Here is a 19,531-nt window from a genome sequence, read left to right as displayed (position 1 = left end):
TGGGAAAGATCAAGAGCAGAAGGAGAAAAGGGCATCAGAGGATAAGATGGCTGGACAGCATCACTGATGCAGTGAACATGAACTTGGGCAAACTCCAGGAGAAGGTGAGGGACAGGGAGGCCTGGTGTACTGCAGTCCATGGCATGGCAAAGAGTTGGACACGACTGGGTCACTGAACAACAACAAAACCTCAAAGGCAATGAACAGGACTAGAATCCAGTATCCACAAATCCAGTTCTACTGAAGATTATTTTTCCTTCCCCACCCACAATACAATATTTGTCCTTCTGTGACCACCCTATTTTACTTAGCATAATGTTTTACAGATTCATCTATGTGTAACATGTCAGAATCATTCCTTGTAAAGGATGTATATGCCACTTAGGTTTATTCATTTATCTGTTGACAGGCATTTGGGTTGTTTCTACCTTTTGCTATTTTGAATAGTGCTGCTGTGAACATTGGTGTAAAAATATTCATTCCAGTCTCTGCTTTCAATTCTTTTGGGTACATAAAATTAATAGATAAACTGAGGCATGTTGGAATTTAAGATTTTGATCAAACAATAAAAAAGAATTTCAGCAAACATCAGTTCAAATCTGGTAGCTCCTAATCACTGTCAGGAACTAGAGGAAAGGCTTTTATAGGAAAGATGCCAAAACAAAGCAAGGAAATTACTTGACTGGGTACCACTTGTCAACAAAGAAATGCAGAAGGGTGCAATAAGAAGAGTTTATTTGGGGTCTTAGGAATTGCAACTCAGGAGACACAGATTTGGGTAAAACCCAGTATTTTCGGGAAGAGAAAGTCAAGGGTTTATAAAGGCAAAAGCCACAAGGTTGTTAAAGTTGCCTGCCAAAAATGATGACTGACTGGACACAAAAAAGGAAATATTTGTCTTTAAGAGATATCCTGTCAAGCGTTCTTTCAGGGTAGAGGTTCAATAAGTATCTTGAGTTTTGGAACATTGGGCAGATGGTCTGGATGCTTGAATTAAGAGAGTAAGTGGTGTTAAGTTCAGACTCTACCTAGACTCACACATGCATGAGTCACACTTCTTCAGCGGTCTTCTGGCTCCATTTTAGAGAGTTTTCTTAGCAATATCTATTCCATTTTGTTTTTTGCTTTCACAAGCTTAAGCTGATGCCTTATTTGGGAAAGCCTACTAGCTTATGATTGGTTGTCTTTAGGTTTCCATTACTCTCCCCTACTGTGGGCTAGCCAGGCATGTGTAGGACCTTAACTTCCCACACAAGGGATGGAATCCATGCCCTCTACATTGGGAGCTCAAAGTCTTACATACTGAATGGCCAGGGAAGTCCCTAGGTTTCAATTTCTTAACACTGAGGCATTTGCATGCTTCAGTTTTGTTTATACAGGCTTTTCAGGGCATTAGAGCCACCTCAGTCCAACAGCCTCCTTATTTAATTGATTTAAAAATACACAGAAGTGGAATTAACTTACTCATGCTTAAAGATCCTGTTTAGATTATATATTCTGCAATAGGGAATATGCTCCTTCAAGCAAGGCGGTTGGTTAAAACTTTTGTTTCCTAGAGCCAACAAGAACCTGCTGAAGCTTACCTTAAGTTACAAACTTTTCCCTACAAGACTAGAACCCTCAAAATGTCAAAAATAAAAACTGTGTAATGTATCTTTGTGATACCCCGAAAAGGTCAGCACTGTGCTTTGCATATAGTAGGTGTTGAGTGTTTGAAAATATGTTATTTCCCAATATATTATTTATGATGAAAGATGATGCTGTGAAAGTGCTGCACTCAATATGCCAGCAAATTTGGAAAACTCAGCAGTGGCCACAGGACTGGAAAAGGTCAGTTTTCATTCCAATCCCAAAGAAAGGCAATGCCAAAGAATGATCAAACTACTGCACAATTGTACTCATCTCACATGCTAGTAAAGTAATGCTCAAAATTCTCCAAGCCAGGCTTCAGCAATATGTGAACCATGAACTTCCTGATGTTCAAGCTGGTTTTAGAAAAGGCAGAGGAACCAGAGATCAAATTGCCAACATCCGTTGGATCATGGAAAAAGCAAGAGAGTTCCAGAAAAACATCTATTTCTGCTTTATTGACTATGCCAAAGCCTTAGACTGTGTGGATCACAATAAACTGTGGAAAATTCTGAAAGAGATGGGAATGCCAGACCACCTGATCTGCCTCTTGAGAAATTTGTATGCAGGTCAGGAAGCAACAGTTAGAACTGGACATGGAACAACAGACTGGTTCCAAATATGAAAAGGAGTACGTTAAGGCTGTATATTGTCACCCTGTTTATTTAACTTATATGCAGAGTACATCATGAGAAATGCTGGGCTGGAAGAAACACAAGCTGGAATCAAGATTGCCAGGAGAAATATCAATAACCTCAGATATGCAGATGACACCACCCTTATGGCAGAAAGTGAAGAGGAACTAAAAAGCCTCTTGATGAAAGTGAAAGTGGAGAGTGAAAAAGTTGGCTTAAAGCTCAACATTCAGAAAACGAAGATCATGGCATCCGGTCCCACCACTTCATGGGAAATAGATGGGGAAACTGTGGAAACAGTGTCAGATTTTATTTTTTTGGGCTCCAAAATCACTGCAGATGGTGACTGCAGCCATGAAATTAAAAGACGCTTGCTCCTTGGAAGGAAAGTTATGACCAACCTAGATAGCATATTGAAAAGCAGAGACATTACTTTGCCAACAAAGGTCCATCTAGTCAAGGTTATGGTTTTTCCTGTGGTCATGTATGGATGTGAGAGTTGGACTGTGAAGAAGGCTGAGCGCCAAAGAATTGATGCTTTTGAACTGTGGTGTTGGAGAAGACTCTTCAGAGTCCCTTGAACTGCAAGGAGATCCAACCAGTCCATTCTGAAGGAGATCAGCCCTGGGATGTCTTTGGAAGGAATGATGCTAAAGCTGCAACTCCAGTACTTTGGCCACCTCATGCGAAGAGTTGACTCATTGGAAAAGACTCTGATGCTGGGAGGGACTGGGGGCAAGAGGAGAAGGGGACGGCAGAGGATGAGATGACTGGATGGCATCACTGACTCCATGGACTTGAGTCTGAGTGAACTCCGGGAATTTGTGATGGACAGGGAGGCCTGGCTGCTGCGATTCATGGGGTCGCAGAGTCGGACACGACTGAGCGACTGATCTGATCTGATCTGAATGGTGGCTCAGAGGTTAAAGCGTCTGCCTGCAATGCAGGAGACCTGGGTTCAATCCCTGGGTCGGGAAGATCCCCTGGAGAAGGAAATGGCAACCCACTCCAGTATTCTTGCCTGGAGAATGCCACGGACGGAGGAGCCTGGTGGGCTACAGTCCACGGGGTCGCAAAGAGTCGGACACGACTGAGCGACTTCACTTCACTTAGTGGGTTATTAATTCATTAGTAAAACCAGATCGAGTCTCTTAAAATAGGACTAAATTCCTCTCCCAACCGCAAAGGCAGCTTCGTGTCTCCTCTCCTCTTTAAGTTCTTCTCTCACATATTAGAAAGAAATAACTTTCGAGGTGTTAGGTTGAATCTCTGCAAGGGAAGGGCAGACGATAAAGTAACTTTTCTAAGAGGTCAGATACTTGTGTCCCCAGCATGCGGTAGTTACCAGTTGGAGGTTTGCGGACTAAGGTGTCAAGGCTTTTCTGAGTTCAGATGTTACCGACAGAGCTTTTAGGCAGCCCACGGTCCCCTTTAAGGTCCGTGTGGATTGTTCTGGGGATGGGAGTGTTAGCCGATTCGGACGCGAGCGGCTGCTCGGCTCGCGCTCAGCCCGGTCGCTCCTCTTGTCACCTTCCATTGGCCGGGACCGTTTTCGGCTCTTTGCCGCGCACGGGGGGAGCCACGAAGCCAACAGCCGTCGGAGCCCGGCGTCTTGCTCGCGGCCCCGGACAAGCCGAGCGAGGTGCCGCCTCGGGCCAACAGTCGCGGCTCCTGGCCGGCTGGGGCGGGTCGCAGCTGCTCGCGAGGGGGGGACGTGGCAGGGACCGTGGTCCCCCCGCCAATGTGCGGATGGAGACTTAAGACATGGCTCTGGGAAATGAGCCACAGACGCCGTTAAAAGACACAAACCCGATGTCTTGGAGCCAAGAGCCTAGAGGAAAGGAGCTGAATCCGGAGCTGGGCTCCGGACACCTCGGGCGGAGGAGTAGGGAGTCCCCGGGGCAGTGCTCGCTGCGCAAGTGTGGGCGGAGCAGGTGTGGCGGGGGGCGGGTAAAAATCACGTGGTGAGACCGCGCGTGCGCCAGTGTCTAGGGCCGGGCCCGGAGATAAATGCGGCCGCCGCTTTGAGGCATCCGCTCTTCTCCGCAATGTCCGCTGGTTGGCCGCGCGCGGAGGTGCTTCTTACAGAAAGGTAATAGTTGCATCCACTCATGCTCTCTTGAGCTCTCTTGAGGAGGGTTTACCAGTTAACGATTTAGGGATGTGTCTACATTTTAGACTGAGTTCTAGTTGATAGAGGCAGATGTGCAATAGAGAACTAAAAATGTAAAATTCAAGGCCAGTAGTGAATTGGGTATGTGCTGGAACGTATATGCTTTCCTTGTGTCTCAGCTGGTAAAGAATCCGCCTGCAAATGCGGGAGACCTTGGTTCAGTCCCTGGGTTGGGAAGATCCCCTGGAGAAGAGAAAGGCTACCCACTCCAGTATTCTGGCCCGGAGAATTCCATGGACTGTAGTCCATCGGGTGGGTGGCAGAGAGTCGGAAACGACTGAGTGACTTTCACTTAGGACACTTTTCTCTTTAAAAATTACATTTTGACCACGTGTGAAAGAGTAGTTGAAAGCAATTTGAGTGACGTTGAGGACTTTAATGAAATAGTCACAACTGATAGAATTGTTAGTTTTAATCAAACTGATAGTAAAAGGAAAGAATGGGTGTTATTGCGTGTGTTTGGTGGAGCGGAAGGTTACTTAGGCAGCCGTACTTTCTTTACTATTGTCTGAAGCTGTGCTTTCTGGATACATTCTTTGGGTTAAATGATACTTTAATGTGGATTAAACGTAAAGAGAAGGGAGAAACCTCGCTCTCTTCCTTCCCAATGATCTAGGCAGCGGCTACTAAGCCCAGCTTTTCCTCTACAAAAACTGTATTTACAGCCTGGTCATTGCTGATTCCTAGGGGTTGAAGGAGACAGCTGCACTTTTGTTTCAACGAAACTTGAAAACAGTGGCGGAAGACAACATGGAGGTGAGGCTTCCCCTCGTGCCCTGCTGTGTGACTCTGGAGTCATCCCCGTGATGCACTGTGGGGTACATTCCTCCCTCGCCAACCCTGGGATGTAGGTTCTAGGACACCGCGTGCATACTAAAATTCGCGGATGCCCGTGTCCTTTTTGTAAAATGGTTGTAATTCACGTGGTTATTGAGTACTTAGGATGTGGCTTTAACAACTGAAGAAGGGAACTGTAGTAGACTTTAAAATTAATTAAAAATATTTCATTATTGGAAAAAATGGAAATATGTTTGGAATAACTTGGGTATGTGAATCTTTTTAAAGGTACCTTTTTTTGACATTCAAATACAGATAAAGCATTTCTGATTTTGAAATATTTCAGATATATTAGTTAATTATACCTTAAAACTATTAAAGATACGCTATGAGAAGGTTGCATATTTGCATATTTTTTGAACAGCAATGCTCTAGTGCATTTTGGATTTCTTTATAAGACTGTATACACAAGTCAAGAAGCAACAGTTAGAACTGGACATGGAACAACTGATTGGTTCAAAATTGAGAAAGGAGTATGACAAGACTGTATATTGTTATACCTTGCTTATTTAAGTTCTATAGAGAGTACATCAGGTGAAATACCTGCCTGGATAAATCAGAAGCTGGAATCAAGATCAGTGGGAGAAATATCAACAGTCTCAGATATACAGATGATACCACTCTAATGGCAGAGAGAGAAGAGGAACTAAAGATCCTCTTGATGAGGGTGAAAGAGAGGAGTGAAAAAGTTGGCTTGAAACTCAACATTCAAAAAACTGATCATGGCATCTGGTCCCATCACTTCATGGTAAATAGAAGGGGAAAAAGTGGAAGCAGTGACAGAATTTTATTTTCTTGGGCTCCAAAATTACCGCAGATGGTGACTGCAGCCATAAAACTAAAAGATGCTTGCTTCTTGGAAGAAAAGCTATGACAAACCTAGACAGCATATTAAAAAGCAGAGACATCACTTTGCTGACAAAGGTCTGAATAGGCAAAGCTACGTTTTTTCCGGTAGTCATGTACAGATGTGAGAGTTGGACCAGAAAGAAGGCCAAGCACCAAAGAACTGAGGCTTTTGAATTGTGGTGCTGCAGAAGACTCTTGAGAATCCCTTGAACTGTCAGGAGATCAGAGCAGTCAATCCTAAAGGAAATCAGTCCTGAATATTCATTGGAAGGACTAATGCTGAAGCTGAAACTCCAATACTTTGGCCACCTGATAGAGCCGACTCATTGAAAAAGACCCTGTTGTTGGGAAAGATTGAAGGCAAGATTGAAGGCAAAAGAAGAAAGGTGCAGCAGAGGATGAGATGGTTAGAAAGCATCACTGACTCAGTGGATATGATTTTGAATTTGACCAAACTCTAGGAGTTAATGAAGGATGGGGAGGCTGACATGCTACAGTCCATGAGATTGCAAAGAGTCAGACATAACTTAGTGACAAAAAAACACCAACAATAATTTAGGAACAACAGTAACAGTAGTTATGGATTAATCATGACATTATTTTGTAATGGGAGTCATGTCAAGGAAATTTTGACATTTGTAATAGGAAAACTACTTAGGACTATTGCAATAAGAACATTGCTTTAGGGGAGAGAGGTGGGGCCCAACTCTATGCAATAGACACCTGGGGATATACAGCATGTGAGCAGAGTAAGGGAATCAGTGGATGGAAAAGAGAGGAGAACCCCATCAAGGGTATGGGGTTCTTGCTAAACCTATTTGATAGGATTCTGAAGGTGGGCCAGTGTGATCACATATTGAAGTGGTGGATGAAGTGTGTGATCAGATATCAAGTGTGGGTGACTTAACAGGATACCTGCTAAAACTGTGGTAGGCCAGCCAAAGACAGGACAGGGTTCAGGAAGGTGTAGTCAAAAGAGGGCACAATCTAATTTCAGTTTGGTTAAGGAGAGTCTTTTTCAGTTACAGACAGTTTCTAGCCTCCTGACCATCTGGACCCCAGGGCTTCCCTGGTGTTTCAGTGATAAAGAATCTGCCTGCCAGTGCAGGATACGCAGATTCAAGCAACTCCTACAGCTCAACTCCAGAAAAATAAATGACCCAATCAAAAAATGGGCCAAAGAACTAAATAGACATTTCTCCAGAGAAGACATACAGATGGCTAACAAACACATGAAAAGATGCTCAACATCACTCATTATCAGAGAAATGCAAATCAAAACCACTATGAGGTACCATTTCACACCAGTCAGAATGGCTGCGATCCAAAAGTCTACAAATAATAAATGCTGGAGAGGGTGTGGAGAAAAGGGAACCCTCTTACACTGTTGGTGGGAATGCAAACTAGTACAGCCACTATGGAGAACAGTGTGGAGATTCCTTAAAAAACTGGAAATAGAACTGCCTTATGATCCAGCAATCCCACTGCTGGGCATACACACCGAGGAAACCAGAATTGAAAGAGACACGTATACCCCAATGTTCATCGCAGCACTGTTTATAATAGCCAGGACAGGGAAGCAACCTAGATGTCCATCAGCAGATGAATGGATAAGAAAGCTGTGGTACAGATACACAATGGAGTATTACTCAGCCATTAAAAAGAATACATTTGAGTCAGTTCTAATGAGGTGGATGAAACTGGAGCCTATTATACAGAGTGAAGTAAGCCAGAAGGAAAAACACCAATACAGTATACTAACGCATATATATGGAATTTAGAAAGATAGTAACAATAACCCTGTGTATGAGGCAGCAAAAGAGACACTGATGTATAGAACAGTCTTATGGACTCTGTGGGAGAGGGAAAGGGTGGGAAGATTTGGGAGCATGGCATTGAAACATGTAAAATATCATGTATGAAACGAGACGCCAGTCCAGGTTCGATGCACGATACTGGATGCTTGGGGCTAGTGCACTGGGACGACCCAGAGGGATGGTATGGGGAGGGAGGAGGGAGGAGGGTTCAGGATGGGGAACACATGTATACCTGTGGCGGATTCATTTTGATATTTGGCAAAACTAATACAATTATGTAAAGTTTAAAAATAAAATGAAATTAAAAAAAAAAAAAATCTGCCTGCCAATGCAGGATACGCAGGTTCAATCCCTAGGTCTGGAAGATCGCCTGGAGAAAGAAGTGGCAACCCACTCCAGTATTCTTGCCTGAAGAATTCTATGGACAGAGGAGCCTGCTGGGCTAGAGTTGGACACAGCTTAGCATATATGCACTAGCTGGACCCCAGGCCTTACAGTTCAGTGTGGCTAGGAGACTTATGATTGTTTTATTAAATGAATTCATAAGTAATTTTCCCTTCAACTGACCCTGAGTTATAGGGGGCATTAAAGTCAGATGATAATTTAAAAGACATGAAAGGAGGCTTAAATGAAATGAAGTGTGGAGGAAGTACAGTGCCACCTAATCTTAGGATTTGAGGTGATTCAAGGGCCTGTGTATTCTATGAAGTGGTTGGGGGAAATAAAACTTTTCTCTTATTTAATTCCTGAAGTCATACATGATTAGAACACTTACCTTTTTTTGTTGTTGTTGTTATTTATAAACTTTCAGTGCAATAGTGTGGTTGATGGAAACGTTGAAGAAGTTCCCAGCAAGAAGGTAATTAAATTTAATCCTCCATTATACAAACAACGTTACCAATTCGTTAAAAATTTAGTGGAGCAACATCAACCCAAGAAGGTAGGTATTTCTCTTTCCAGATATTTGCTAATAATGCCTTCTGTAATGCTTTGTCAAATAAAAATATCTTAATAAGGACCTAACGAGTAAGCAGAGGCTATACAAAAGGACTTTTGCAAGGGGGGAAATGGTTTGCAATAGGGAGAGCATCTGTCTTCATGGGCAAAAAGGAATTTTCTTTTATAGAGAGGAGGGTGAGGAGAAGTAAGATAAAAGAGTGGTGTAATTGGATAGAGGAAGGTGTGAACCTTGAAACCAGCCTATTACCAGGGAGCAGTCCTTGGCTAAATGTAGTCCAATGTTCAGGGGCCTGGAGGGAGGAGAGAATTTGGGGACAAGTAGTCAAGGTAATCATTCTAAGCAAAGAATGGGAACACTAGGCAACATCTGTGAGTGTGGGCAAGATGGTACCTTCTGAAAACTCTTTGTGGAAGTACAAAGCATGGGGGATAGGAGCACAGAGCTCAGGTAAAATTCAACATTGCAAGTTTCAGATGTGAAGGAGATCTTGACATTTTACCACTGGATGTGATCTTCATGTGGTTCACATTTCTAGAGCATTTAGTCCGCACATCAGGTAGACAAGTCTTGTGGACAGAGATACTGTGGTTCTTTTTAACTAGATAATAATGGTGGGGGAAGGCAAGGAGCACTTGGCATCCATCCGCTTTCCCTTTGTAGCAGAGGTATGTGATCAGTGCTGGCACTGGATTCTCTCTTGGTGACACTTCCCTTCTGTGCCAGTTCTTTTTTTAAAAAAATATTTTATTTATAGATTTGACTGTGCCAGGTCTTAGTTGTGGCATATCGGATCCAGTTGTCTGATCAGGGACCGAATCCGGGTTCCCTGCATTTGGGAGTGTGGAGTCTTAGTCACTGGGCCACCAGGGAAGTCCAGTGTTTGGATTTCATAGGACCAGGGAAACTGGCTAGCCCAGTGAACATCTGAGGTCTGTAGGGCTAGTTACAGGCTAAAGGATGGTCGACTTCTTAAGAAAATGGTAGCTTCTCTCATGAATTAAATTAATCTTTACAGACTTCTCTCTGCTAGGTGGTTTACAGTTAGTGATAGGGCTCGTATATATTTAGTATAGTTTCAGCTCCATTCTTTCTTTATACTATTATATAGTATATAATATACTATTTAAAAATTAGTGCAGCTCAGTGCTTCTGTGATATGCTTTCTGTAGTTAAGATTTTCCTTTTTCATTTCTGTGCTCCCCTTCTCCCACCATTCCATAAATGTGCCTGCCTCAAAGAGGAAAATTAGTGAATAACCATGGGTGCAACTCAGATACTGTGTATCTTTTTGGGTGTTGGTACTTTTAAGTGTTTGTCATGAGTTATCTTCATTTGCCCTTTTCATAAAGTAGACTTCAGAAGTATATAGATAACCCTCTGTGGTTAATGAAGACTATTGTGTGATTAAGAAAGTCAGATATAATAAAAATCTTAAGAATGTATGTGAATATAAATTAAGGGGATTAGATTAACAGATTAGACCATATCCTAGTCCGTTTGGTCAGTATCCTTTTTTAAATCTTGAAGCTTCTCAGAGGCACAGACCCCTCTCAGAACACTTGGCCTGTCATAGGTGCTGTTCCTATGCCAGGCCCCTAGGGTTTACCTTGAAAACGGAATTAGTTTATTTCTTTCTAATTATTTAGTTTTGCTTGTGCTGGGTCTTCACATCTGTGCGGGCTTCTCATTGGGGCGGCTTCTCTTGTTGCAGAACACAGGCTCTGGAGTGCGGGTTTAGTAGTTGCGGTGCATGCGCCTAGTTGCCCTGCGGCATGTGGAATCTTCCCAGGCCAGGGAATCAAATCTGTGTCCCCCGCATTGGCAGGCAGATTCTTAACCACTGGACCACCAGGGACGTCCATGAATTAGTTTACTGTCCAAACACTGTAGTAGGTCTTGGGAAGTTAACAGGACCTATTTTTCCCTCTAGGTTCTCAATGTATCAGGTTAATTTCCTTTTAATTTTTCTACCAAAAAGATACGTAATTTTTCTATCAAAAATATATTATGTAATTTTACTGATACCCAACTCTTTCTGGAAAAGAAATGCTTGATCATATGTGATTTCTGGCTATAATGTCTTTGAAATAACATTCTTTCTCATCTACAGGTTGCAGACTTGGGGTGTGGTGATGTTTGCCTCTTAGCGATCTTAAAATACCAAAAGTGCATTGAAGAGCTTGTTGGAGTAGATATCAATGAGGGGAGACTTAAGTGGAATGGGTAATACTGAATTCTCCAAAATAATTATGCATTAATCTAAAACCAGTGGCACTATTAATTATAGTTAGAGGAAGTATTTTTTTTCTTGGCCACGCCATGCAATTATGGGATCTTAGTTTCCCGCCCAGGGATTGAATCCAAGCCTTTGGCAGTGAAAGTTTGGAGTCCTAACCAATGGATTGCCAGGGAATTCCCAGATGAAGCGTTTACTTAGACCAGCTCTATACAACTTGTTTAAAAGAAGGCACTATGAGAGCCTCAGGCTCACCAAATAATGCCTTTACCATGACACTAATTGGTTCTATGTTGTGAATAATATCTAGAAGTTCTGTTTACCTATGTAGAAAGTATAGCCTCAATTCAATAATTAAGGCCATCAAAGCACTGCAAATTCAGTTTCAAATGGCAAAGTCCAATGCTGAACACCAAGATAACATAGCAGAGGATTTAAATTGCCACAGCATTGGGGCAGAGGCCCAAGGCCTCCTTCAGTGTGAATGCGTTGCTTGCTCATATATGACTTCTACAGTTCCTTTTAAGAATGTTTTTCTTCTAAAGAACAAAAAATTGAAAAATCACTGATCCAGAGTGAGGAGAGAGAACCAAAAGTATTAATAATGAGAGCAATATCAAATATAAAAATCTTGTTCTCGTCGGCCGTTTAATGCCTCATGAGAGAGGAAGTTACCCTAGGACCTTGTGCTTAATACGGCAATTCATGGAAATGGGCTATGTCAGACTTAACCAGTGTAGGCAGGAGATAATTTATCAGAGGGTCAGAGTTTCTGTAGCTGGTAAGATACTCTAAATAGATTATATGTGTGCAAGTGTTCCTTCTGCAATAATGCTTTGCAGGTCAAGGCTGTCCCCATGTGTAGGGGATCATCTGGATCCCCGAGAGCTGGATTTAGCGATTACCTTGTATCATGGCTCTGTTTTAGAGAAAGACTGTCGTTTGCTTGGATTTGACTTGGCAGCATGTATTGAATTGTAAGTATGAAACTGGTTCTTACTATACACATTCATTTGGAAAATGTGAATTAATCAGTCTCAGTAAAGTTAGTATGCTAAATATTTGTCATAATCTGAGTTATTTGTGGAGAAAATTGCTTGTCACTTGGGACTGGGTTTTCACTGGCTTTTTCCAGCTTTTAGTTTGGAGATGATTTCAAGTTTATAGGTTAAGATAGAAAATGTATATAGTACCACGAACACCCATCTCCTTTATCCTGATTCACAGGTGAACATTTTCCATATTTCCTTTATCTTATGTACATGTGCTCTCTTGTTTCCCTCAGTCTCCCTTTCCCTCCACACATTTTTTTTTCTGAACCGTGTAAGTGTAGGTTTTACTCTTTGCCCCTAATAAATTCAGTATTAAACAGCCAGTTCCCTTTTTGTTATTGGTGGTGCCTCATGGCTTGCAGGATTTTAGTTTCCTGACCAGGGACTGAACCCAGGCAATAGGAGTGCAAGCACCGAGTCCTAACCACTGGACCACCAGGCAGTTCCATGGTTCTCTTTATTTTTAATAGGAGTATTTTTCAGTTTTGGCTCTTAATGATTAGATTCCTGGAATACAGTAGAGCTCTATATTTGGGTCCTCAGGTCGTTCCATCTGGAGGCACTAATGTCTGTTTGTCCCTGGGGAGGTTAATTTTGCTCTCTCCAGTCAAGGTGTGTTTGTGCTTGCTTAGCTGTATAATTACTGCCTTCCAGCCCCAAATAAGCAGCATGGAGACTGCACGCCATGCACATATCTTGTTACTCATCCATATTTCCCCCCTTAACTTGCCTATATTATATGGTGGTAAATGTTTTTTTGTGGTTTCAGCAGTTCTTTGTATTTACTAGTCAGGAGCCCTCCCACCTCAGTTAACCATCATCAGTGTAAACTCATGAATTCCTGTGTTTTTTTTTTAATGGATTGTGCCTGACTTTATTTTGTTACTCATATCTTCCCATGATTGGTCAACAGCAGTGGAGGGATCCTTTCAAGCTGGCATCTGTGTCCTTGTGATATGTCTGGTTTTTGTTTTTTTGAGCACTTACTTCCTGTTATAACAAGATGTACCAGACTGGTTGTCTACCTTCCTTCCTCATCTGCCATTTCTGGTTCCTTTTAATGGGAAATGGTATTCACAAACCAAAATATGTCTCTAAATGACTTTTAATAGTAGTTAAGTATCTTATTCTAGGGTCAGTTTGCCTACTATTATGCCCAGATTTCCAGTGTTTAGTAACGTGTTCTCTAGAGCAGTGTTTTTATTTCTTTTGTATTTCCTATTGCCTGGCACACAGTAGGTGCCTAATGCTTGAAATGACTGACGGAGAACATTAGAACATTGGTTGAAGAGCAAGGCGCAGTGATCAGTGTCATCTATGTGTAGCCTGGATCTGAATGTCATTTTTAAGATTGACTATTCCATTGTATATATCAGTTTGCTTATCATTTGTTTATTTTTAATTGCCTTTTGGCTATTGTGAAAAACGTCAAACTATGTTTCTCTTATCTGGTCTGAGAGGTCCATGGTTAGACATTGTTTTGCTAAATCAGTTAGGGAGCTACTTGCAAGTGAAGCTGGGTTTCATTATATCTTTCTCACTGACCACTTTAGAATAGAACATTTTGATTCAGAAGATCTGGCGAAGTTTCCTGAAGTTGTCTTTGGGTACATGTGTCCAGCCATGATTGTCATCAGCACACCAAACTCTGAATTCAATTCCCTGTTTCCATGTGCAGTCTTTAGAGATTCAGATCACAAATTTGAGTGGAGCAGAATGCAGTTTCAGACCTGGTGAGTTCTTAAGTGTCTTTTTTGTATGTGACTACACTGGAGTTTTAAACCATATGAAATCTTAGTATCTACGGTTACCATAATAAGTTATTTCTTACTTTACTCCAATAAAATTGATTCCCAGAATGCAACTTGGCATATAATCATTAAGGAACTACCATATTTGGGCATTTATTTTCTCTGTCGAGTGTCGAAAGTGTGTGTGGGCACTGCTACCATTCATGTGAAGGTATCAGGAGTTATCTCCCAGAATGGCGTGACAGATGGTCATGTTCTGGCAAAACTGCAAACCCAAATAGGAGCTGGGATTATAGCCCTTCTGGTTTCCTTGTCCCTGCACGCTGTTCCATATTCTTATGGTTACTGGGAAACTCACACTGTCATTGCCTTAATGCGCTTTGCAGAAATAAGCAAAGCCAGTGATATGGCCTCATGTGATGTTGTAGGAATTGCAGTTTAACTTGTAATTTTTATGTTCTGTCCTAACTAGAAATGGTTGTTTTAGTTTAGAAAATCATCTTTTCTCTTTGTTTTGTTTTTTAGGGCTTTAGATGTGGCCAGTCGCTACAATTACTCGGTGGAGTTTACTGGTGTGGGGGAACCACCCACAGGAGCTGAGGATGTTGGCTATTGTACCCAGATAGGGGTCTTCCGGAGAAAAGCAGAAGCAGCTGAACTGGCTGTTTTGGAGCATCATGGTGAACATGTTTATGAAGTTGTGAGTGTTCTTTGTATTCTCAGAGCAAGTTCATTTACTGGGATGGTGAGATAAGTCCCCATTAGAGAGAGGTGTGAATGACATTCTTTTGAGGAGAATCCCATGCCCCATGATCTCCCAAAGCATGTTACAGAGATGATCTGCTGGTGTCTTGGAAATACTTCCCCAGCAACTGTGCACTCCACCCCCATCTTTGTAGTCTGTTAGGAAAGAGGAAAAGCAGCAGCAGTTTCTGTGTAGCTTGATTTAGGACATGACTTGAAATTGAGTCTTGAAGCTTGTCAGACCCATTTTGTTTGAGGAGATGTGTATGGTAAAGAATATGTTGAAGAATGTGTCTATATGCCAGGAATTTTTGACCCTCATAACTGGGACATTCACAATAGGTAAGGTTTGACATGTTCATGTGCTTAATTATATATACAGTTAATTCTAATGTGCTAAAAAGTTACTAGTGGTTTTGAAAATTTTTCTTCTATTCCAAATCTTTTTTTTTTTTTTTTGCTCCTTCAGGTTTATACAACCTCATACCCAAGTTTACAGCAAATAAATTACCGTAGACGTGTGGTGATTTATCTAGTGTACCGAGAAGTGAGCAGATTGAAACAGAAATACCAAGTGAGTTTGAGACAGCATGAATTGGAGCCTGAGTTCATAGCCCCTGGCAACCAGACAGGAAAATTCACCTCAGACCTTCCAGTTCCAGTACTCACTGAAGATGACAAAGCCATGGAGATAGCTCCCCAACCTTTCTGTATTGAAGATAAGTTTTACGTACCCCTGCAAAGAATCATTGCTTATCCCAGGCTGGGGCACTTATGCGGTAATGTAGAGAAGCTGCGCGAGTTCCTTGGTGATGTGATTGAACTGAACTGTGATGGTTCTGCAGTGAAGGTTGACTTGAACGATTGTAGTGACTTTTGAATCCTTACGTCCTGAAATTCAGGATCTTCACAATAATTGGGCTCATTTAGAATTTAAACGTTGTGCAGTCATAATTGAGGTAGCTTTTCATTTTAAAATCACCTGACTTTTATGGTTTTTGGTGTGTGTGTGTTGAATGTTGATATTAAAGAGTTTTAAAGAAAACTGAATTATCTAGTAGTGTTTAAAACCTTTTTCCAGGGGGTAGAGTAGCTTTAAAATCTCTCTCTCCTTTGGGCTTAATTATAACCTGTGATACTTAGCCTAAAACACATATACAACAGGAATGCAGGTATTTGAGAGAGAACAAAACCTCAACAGTCAAAATATTTGCTCATGGTTTTTGAGTTTCGCTCTCTGGAGCTTACTGGCTGGAGTTGGGGTGGTAGTAGCAGTAGGAGAAAGAGAAATATAGTTTCTTGTATTGGGTTTCCCTGGTGGCTCAGATGGTAAAGAATCTGCCTGCAATGCTGGGAACCTGGGTTTGACTCCTGAGTCGGGAAGATCCCCTGGAGAGGGGAATGGCTACCCACTCTAGTATCTTTGCCTGGAGAATTCCCTGGACAGAGGAGTCTGGCGGGCTGTAGTCCATGGGGTCACAAAGTCGGACATACACGTAATAAGAAAAAGCGTTGTCTAAATGAGACGTTTTTCCTGAAGCATGGCAGTGCAGAGGTTAGCCAACCAAGAGACTGCTGTACACACACGGACCCCTATGCAAGCGTATGTCCATCTTGCCATTCGACTGTACTTCATGTGCACCCTGGGGACAGAGATGGTTGTTTGAACTTTAGCTACCACTTGGCAAGTTCCAAACCAGTGAAAAAGAAAAGGGAAGGGACAGAGGGCACGTGCCAGCTGTCTGGTAAGGTTTTTTGCACTGCTCCTGATTCTTGGCCAGATGGAAGTCTCATGGTCAGGCCTTACAGCAAGGGATGCTGAGAAGTGGAGCCTTTTATTTTGGGATGCCATGTGCCCATGTGGTAGGCTTCTGCCAAGGAACTAGGGGGACAAAGGACATTGTGGCAACCTGCCACAGCTGGAATGTCCTGAAACAAGCCGGGGCTAGGCAGACTGGGTACCTGGGAAGGGCTTCCTTGGGGAGGAGGGGGAAGGCTGTAATTCTCAAGCTGAGTTTAGAAGGGCTAATAATTAAGTAGATGGAAAATGGATTTGGTGGGGGATGGTGAGTAAAAAAAAGGGATTCTGGGAGAGAACAGTATTAATCAGATTGTTCTATCAGATCCCCTCTGTGTACTTAACACTGATTTTACTCCTAGAGGCATGCAATCTAGACTTTTGTACCCCCACCCTGCCCAAAGGGCCCTCTGTCCTCACCTTTCTAGGCTTATACAGCTTTCTAGCGTTTCCTTCTCATTGCTCTTCTGTTATAGCCAAGATCTTCTAGCCTAGACTCCAAAATTTACTTTGTTCAGGCTTAATCACCTCCCAGAAGTGTTTAAATGCCCATGACTACTGTGGGTGATGTTCCCCGTGGCTCCCTCACTTCTCTGTGGCTCCTGTACCTGCCGCCTTCTTGATTTGTCTTTACCTCCCTATCTTGATACAAGCCTTTATTTGCATGTTGAATGGTTCTAAGTTGGGGGTCAGCAAATGCTCCTCTGGCGACAGAGTAACTTTCAGTGTTGCAATATGCAACTGCATGAGCTGACTGGAAAAGTGAACACAATAATTCTACATGTCTTTCTGAGACGGAATAATTAAATGTCTGATTTAAAGAAAACAGCACTGGCAACCCTACTCGTATCTGTATACATGATGAGTTGCATGGTACCTCGCCAGGTTCTAAGTGTGATACCCATGGAGTGTGGGTACCTGCTGAGATGCAGTATAGTCTCCCCCAGCCACTCCTCTGTTATTCTTGCCTCCTGCTCGCTTTACAGTCATGCCCAAGGGCAGCCCTCAGCTCACTGGAAACCAGCTCCCCAGGGTGCAGTGCTGGAAGGCCTGTGGCTTTTCCTGACTTCAAGGATAATTTGCTAGGTGGTTTCTGAGAAGTGACATAATCGTATTTGAAATTTCACAATTATGTCTTGCTCCCTCCCCTTCCTATTTGTGGGCTGCATATTCGTATGCAATTTGGTGAAGTGTTTTACATAATTTAAAAATCTTTTCATTGATGGAATTTAAAGTAAACTTCATACAATTTTTTTTTTTTTTTGGCTATGCTGCATAGCTTGTGGGATCTTGGTTCCCTGACCAGGAATAGAACGTAGGATCTCAGCAGTGAGAGCACAGAGCTCTAACCACTGGACCACTAGGGTATTCCCTAAACTTTATTGACTTTAAACTTTATAAACTTGAAAATTTTTCTTTAATGCCTGCCTTTGGAAACATCGCTGGGAACCCACTTCCTCTCAAATTCATTGCTTTTCTAAGACAGTCCACTATTCTTTACAGAAGTCCAGTGGATAAAATACCTATTCTGATATCAATTATTTCATATAAACGGTATAGATTTTGATGCAGCTTTATCATTAGTAATATAAAATTCATTTTCATCTATTTTTATCCCATTCTTTTTAATGACTACGTATGCTTTTTAATAAAGTGGAAATAGTACTGCAAGTTCATTCTGAAACCCAAACTGCTCATAAAGGTGTGAAGAAGAAATCCCTCAACAGTTTGCACCCAGCCCTTCCATTTCACTCCCTAGAAAACTATTAAAAGTTTTTTGTTCCCCAATAAAGTACAAGTAAATTCCAGTTTTGCAAAGACTAGTGGCCTTTTAGGGGGGCAGCTTTTTTTTTCTCCTAGGAAAACCATTTGAATGGGTCACACTTTTGTAACTATAAAGGCCTTAAGAATAGCAAACTTTGCTCCACGGAATTAAAGTACAGTGTATGACTGTGAAAAAGGTTGTTCTGTAGGAGGAAGAGTTTTATTTGCAGATTTGCTTGGAAAGTGACCAGCACTGCCACCATCATGGCCCACCCACCAGGTTAGATTGAAATTTATGCTACTCGGTATTAGCTGGAACTTACCGGCCCTTGTTCTGAGTGAAATTTGCCTGTAATTCCTGTTTGCATGGTCTGGGCAACTCCAAAACCCCTTTAAGGATTTCTGCACAGCTCACAGCACTCCCTTGTAGTGCAGTTGAGATGTGAAACTGAGCCCCTTCAGGGTCTCAAGACATTCCACACAGCCCCAGGCTCGGCACCCTTCCCTTAGCTTCTCACCTCCTCACCCCTCTTTCCTTCCTAAGCCCCCTGTCTACAGCATACCCAGCAGTTCAGCTCTCTTTGAACTGCTCTCAAGCCTCTGGGGCTCATTTCTGTCAGGAAGTTATTCCAAATGAAAGTAATTTCTTTGATTAGAGTTTGGGTACCAACAAAATTATCTCATTATAGCTGGTACTGTGGAGACTGAGCTAAGCAGCTGTAGGCTGGAGGCCAGGGACTGAGCGCTGCCAGCAGTGCCATGGCAGACGGAGTCTTACTAGATTATACCTTCATGGAGCATGCAGGTGTTAACTGTGGTCAACATGGTTTATCACTGAATGTGGTGCACATCTTTGGGGATATCCAGAAGTAGGGAATATTTAAGAGTATTGGTAAGATCTAGCAAGCCAGCTGGTAGGAGCTGGAAGTCAAGTTTGTACAGTAAATGTTAATTTCACCTCTTTTGCAACTAGTTGTTGATGCCACCATTAGCCTAGTTATACACCTGTCTTAATTGTCAATGGCCTCTACCCGTTCACCTGTTGGGTTCTAAGTTCCTATTAAACTGTATGTACTCTGTGCCAGCATTGCTCCCTGCTCCATTTTATCCTGTATTATATGCTATGACCAGACCTGAAACTAGTCAAACTCTGGTCATTCTGTTCTTTCCTGGAAGTGCTGCATTGCTTCCTATTTCCACACCTCATCCCACACTCAGAGATTTTGCCTTCATTGAATCGGCTATGTTTTCCCGCTGCCATTGTCTTTGTCCAGCCTTGTCCCTC

General features: G+C 42.3%; 1 protein-coding gene across 12 annotated transcripts in view; it reads left to right on the top strand.

Moving 5' to 3' along the window:
• HENMT1 (HEN methyltransferase 1) overlaps positions 1-15,734 on the top strand; it is a 34,104-nt gene extending 18,370 nt beyond the window's left edge. Inside the window, exons 1-8 of one of the 12 annotated variants that reach the window (XM_086391531.1) lie at positions 4,245-4,356; positions 5,125-5,193; positions 8,752-8,880; positions 11,012-11,124; positions 11,980-12,114; positions 13,743-13,922; positions 14,466-14,640; positions 15,154-15,734. In XM_086391531.1, coding sequence (XP_086247657.1) covers positions 5,188-5,193; positions 8,752-8,880; positions 11,012-11,124; positions 11,980-12,114; positions 13,743-13,922; positions 14,466-14,640; positions 15,154-15,564 — 1,149 coding nt within the window. In that variant the 5' untranslated portion in view covers positions 4,245-4,356; positions 5,125-5,187 and the 3' untranslated portion in view covers positions 15,565-15,734. Of the gene's footprint in view, positions 1-4,244; positions 4,357-5,102; positions 5,194-8,751; positions 8,881-11,011; positions 11,125-11,979; positions 12,115-13,742; positions 13,923-14,465; positions 14,641-15,153 lie in introns of those variants that run through there. The other 11 variants (XM_086391534.1, XM_086391533.1, XM_086391532.1 and 8 more) reach the window with 11 other exon arrangements.
• The last annotated feature ends 3,797 nt before the right edge of the window (positions 15,735-19,531 follow it).

The sequence above is a fragment of the Bos grunniens genome, chromosome 3, assembly GCF_055505025.1.
Source record: "Bos grunniens cultivar Pamir isolate PY7600 chromosome 3, Bosgru_T2T1.0, whole genome shotgun sequence".
Taxonomy (NCBI): domain Eukaryota; kingdom Metazoa; phylum Chordata; class Mammalia; order Artiodactyla; family Bovidae; genus Bos; species Bos grunniens.
This window is presented reverse-complemented; position numbering and strand designations above follow the sequence as displayed.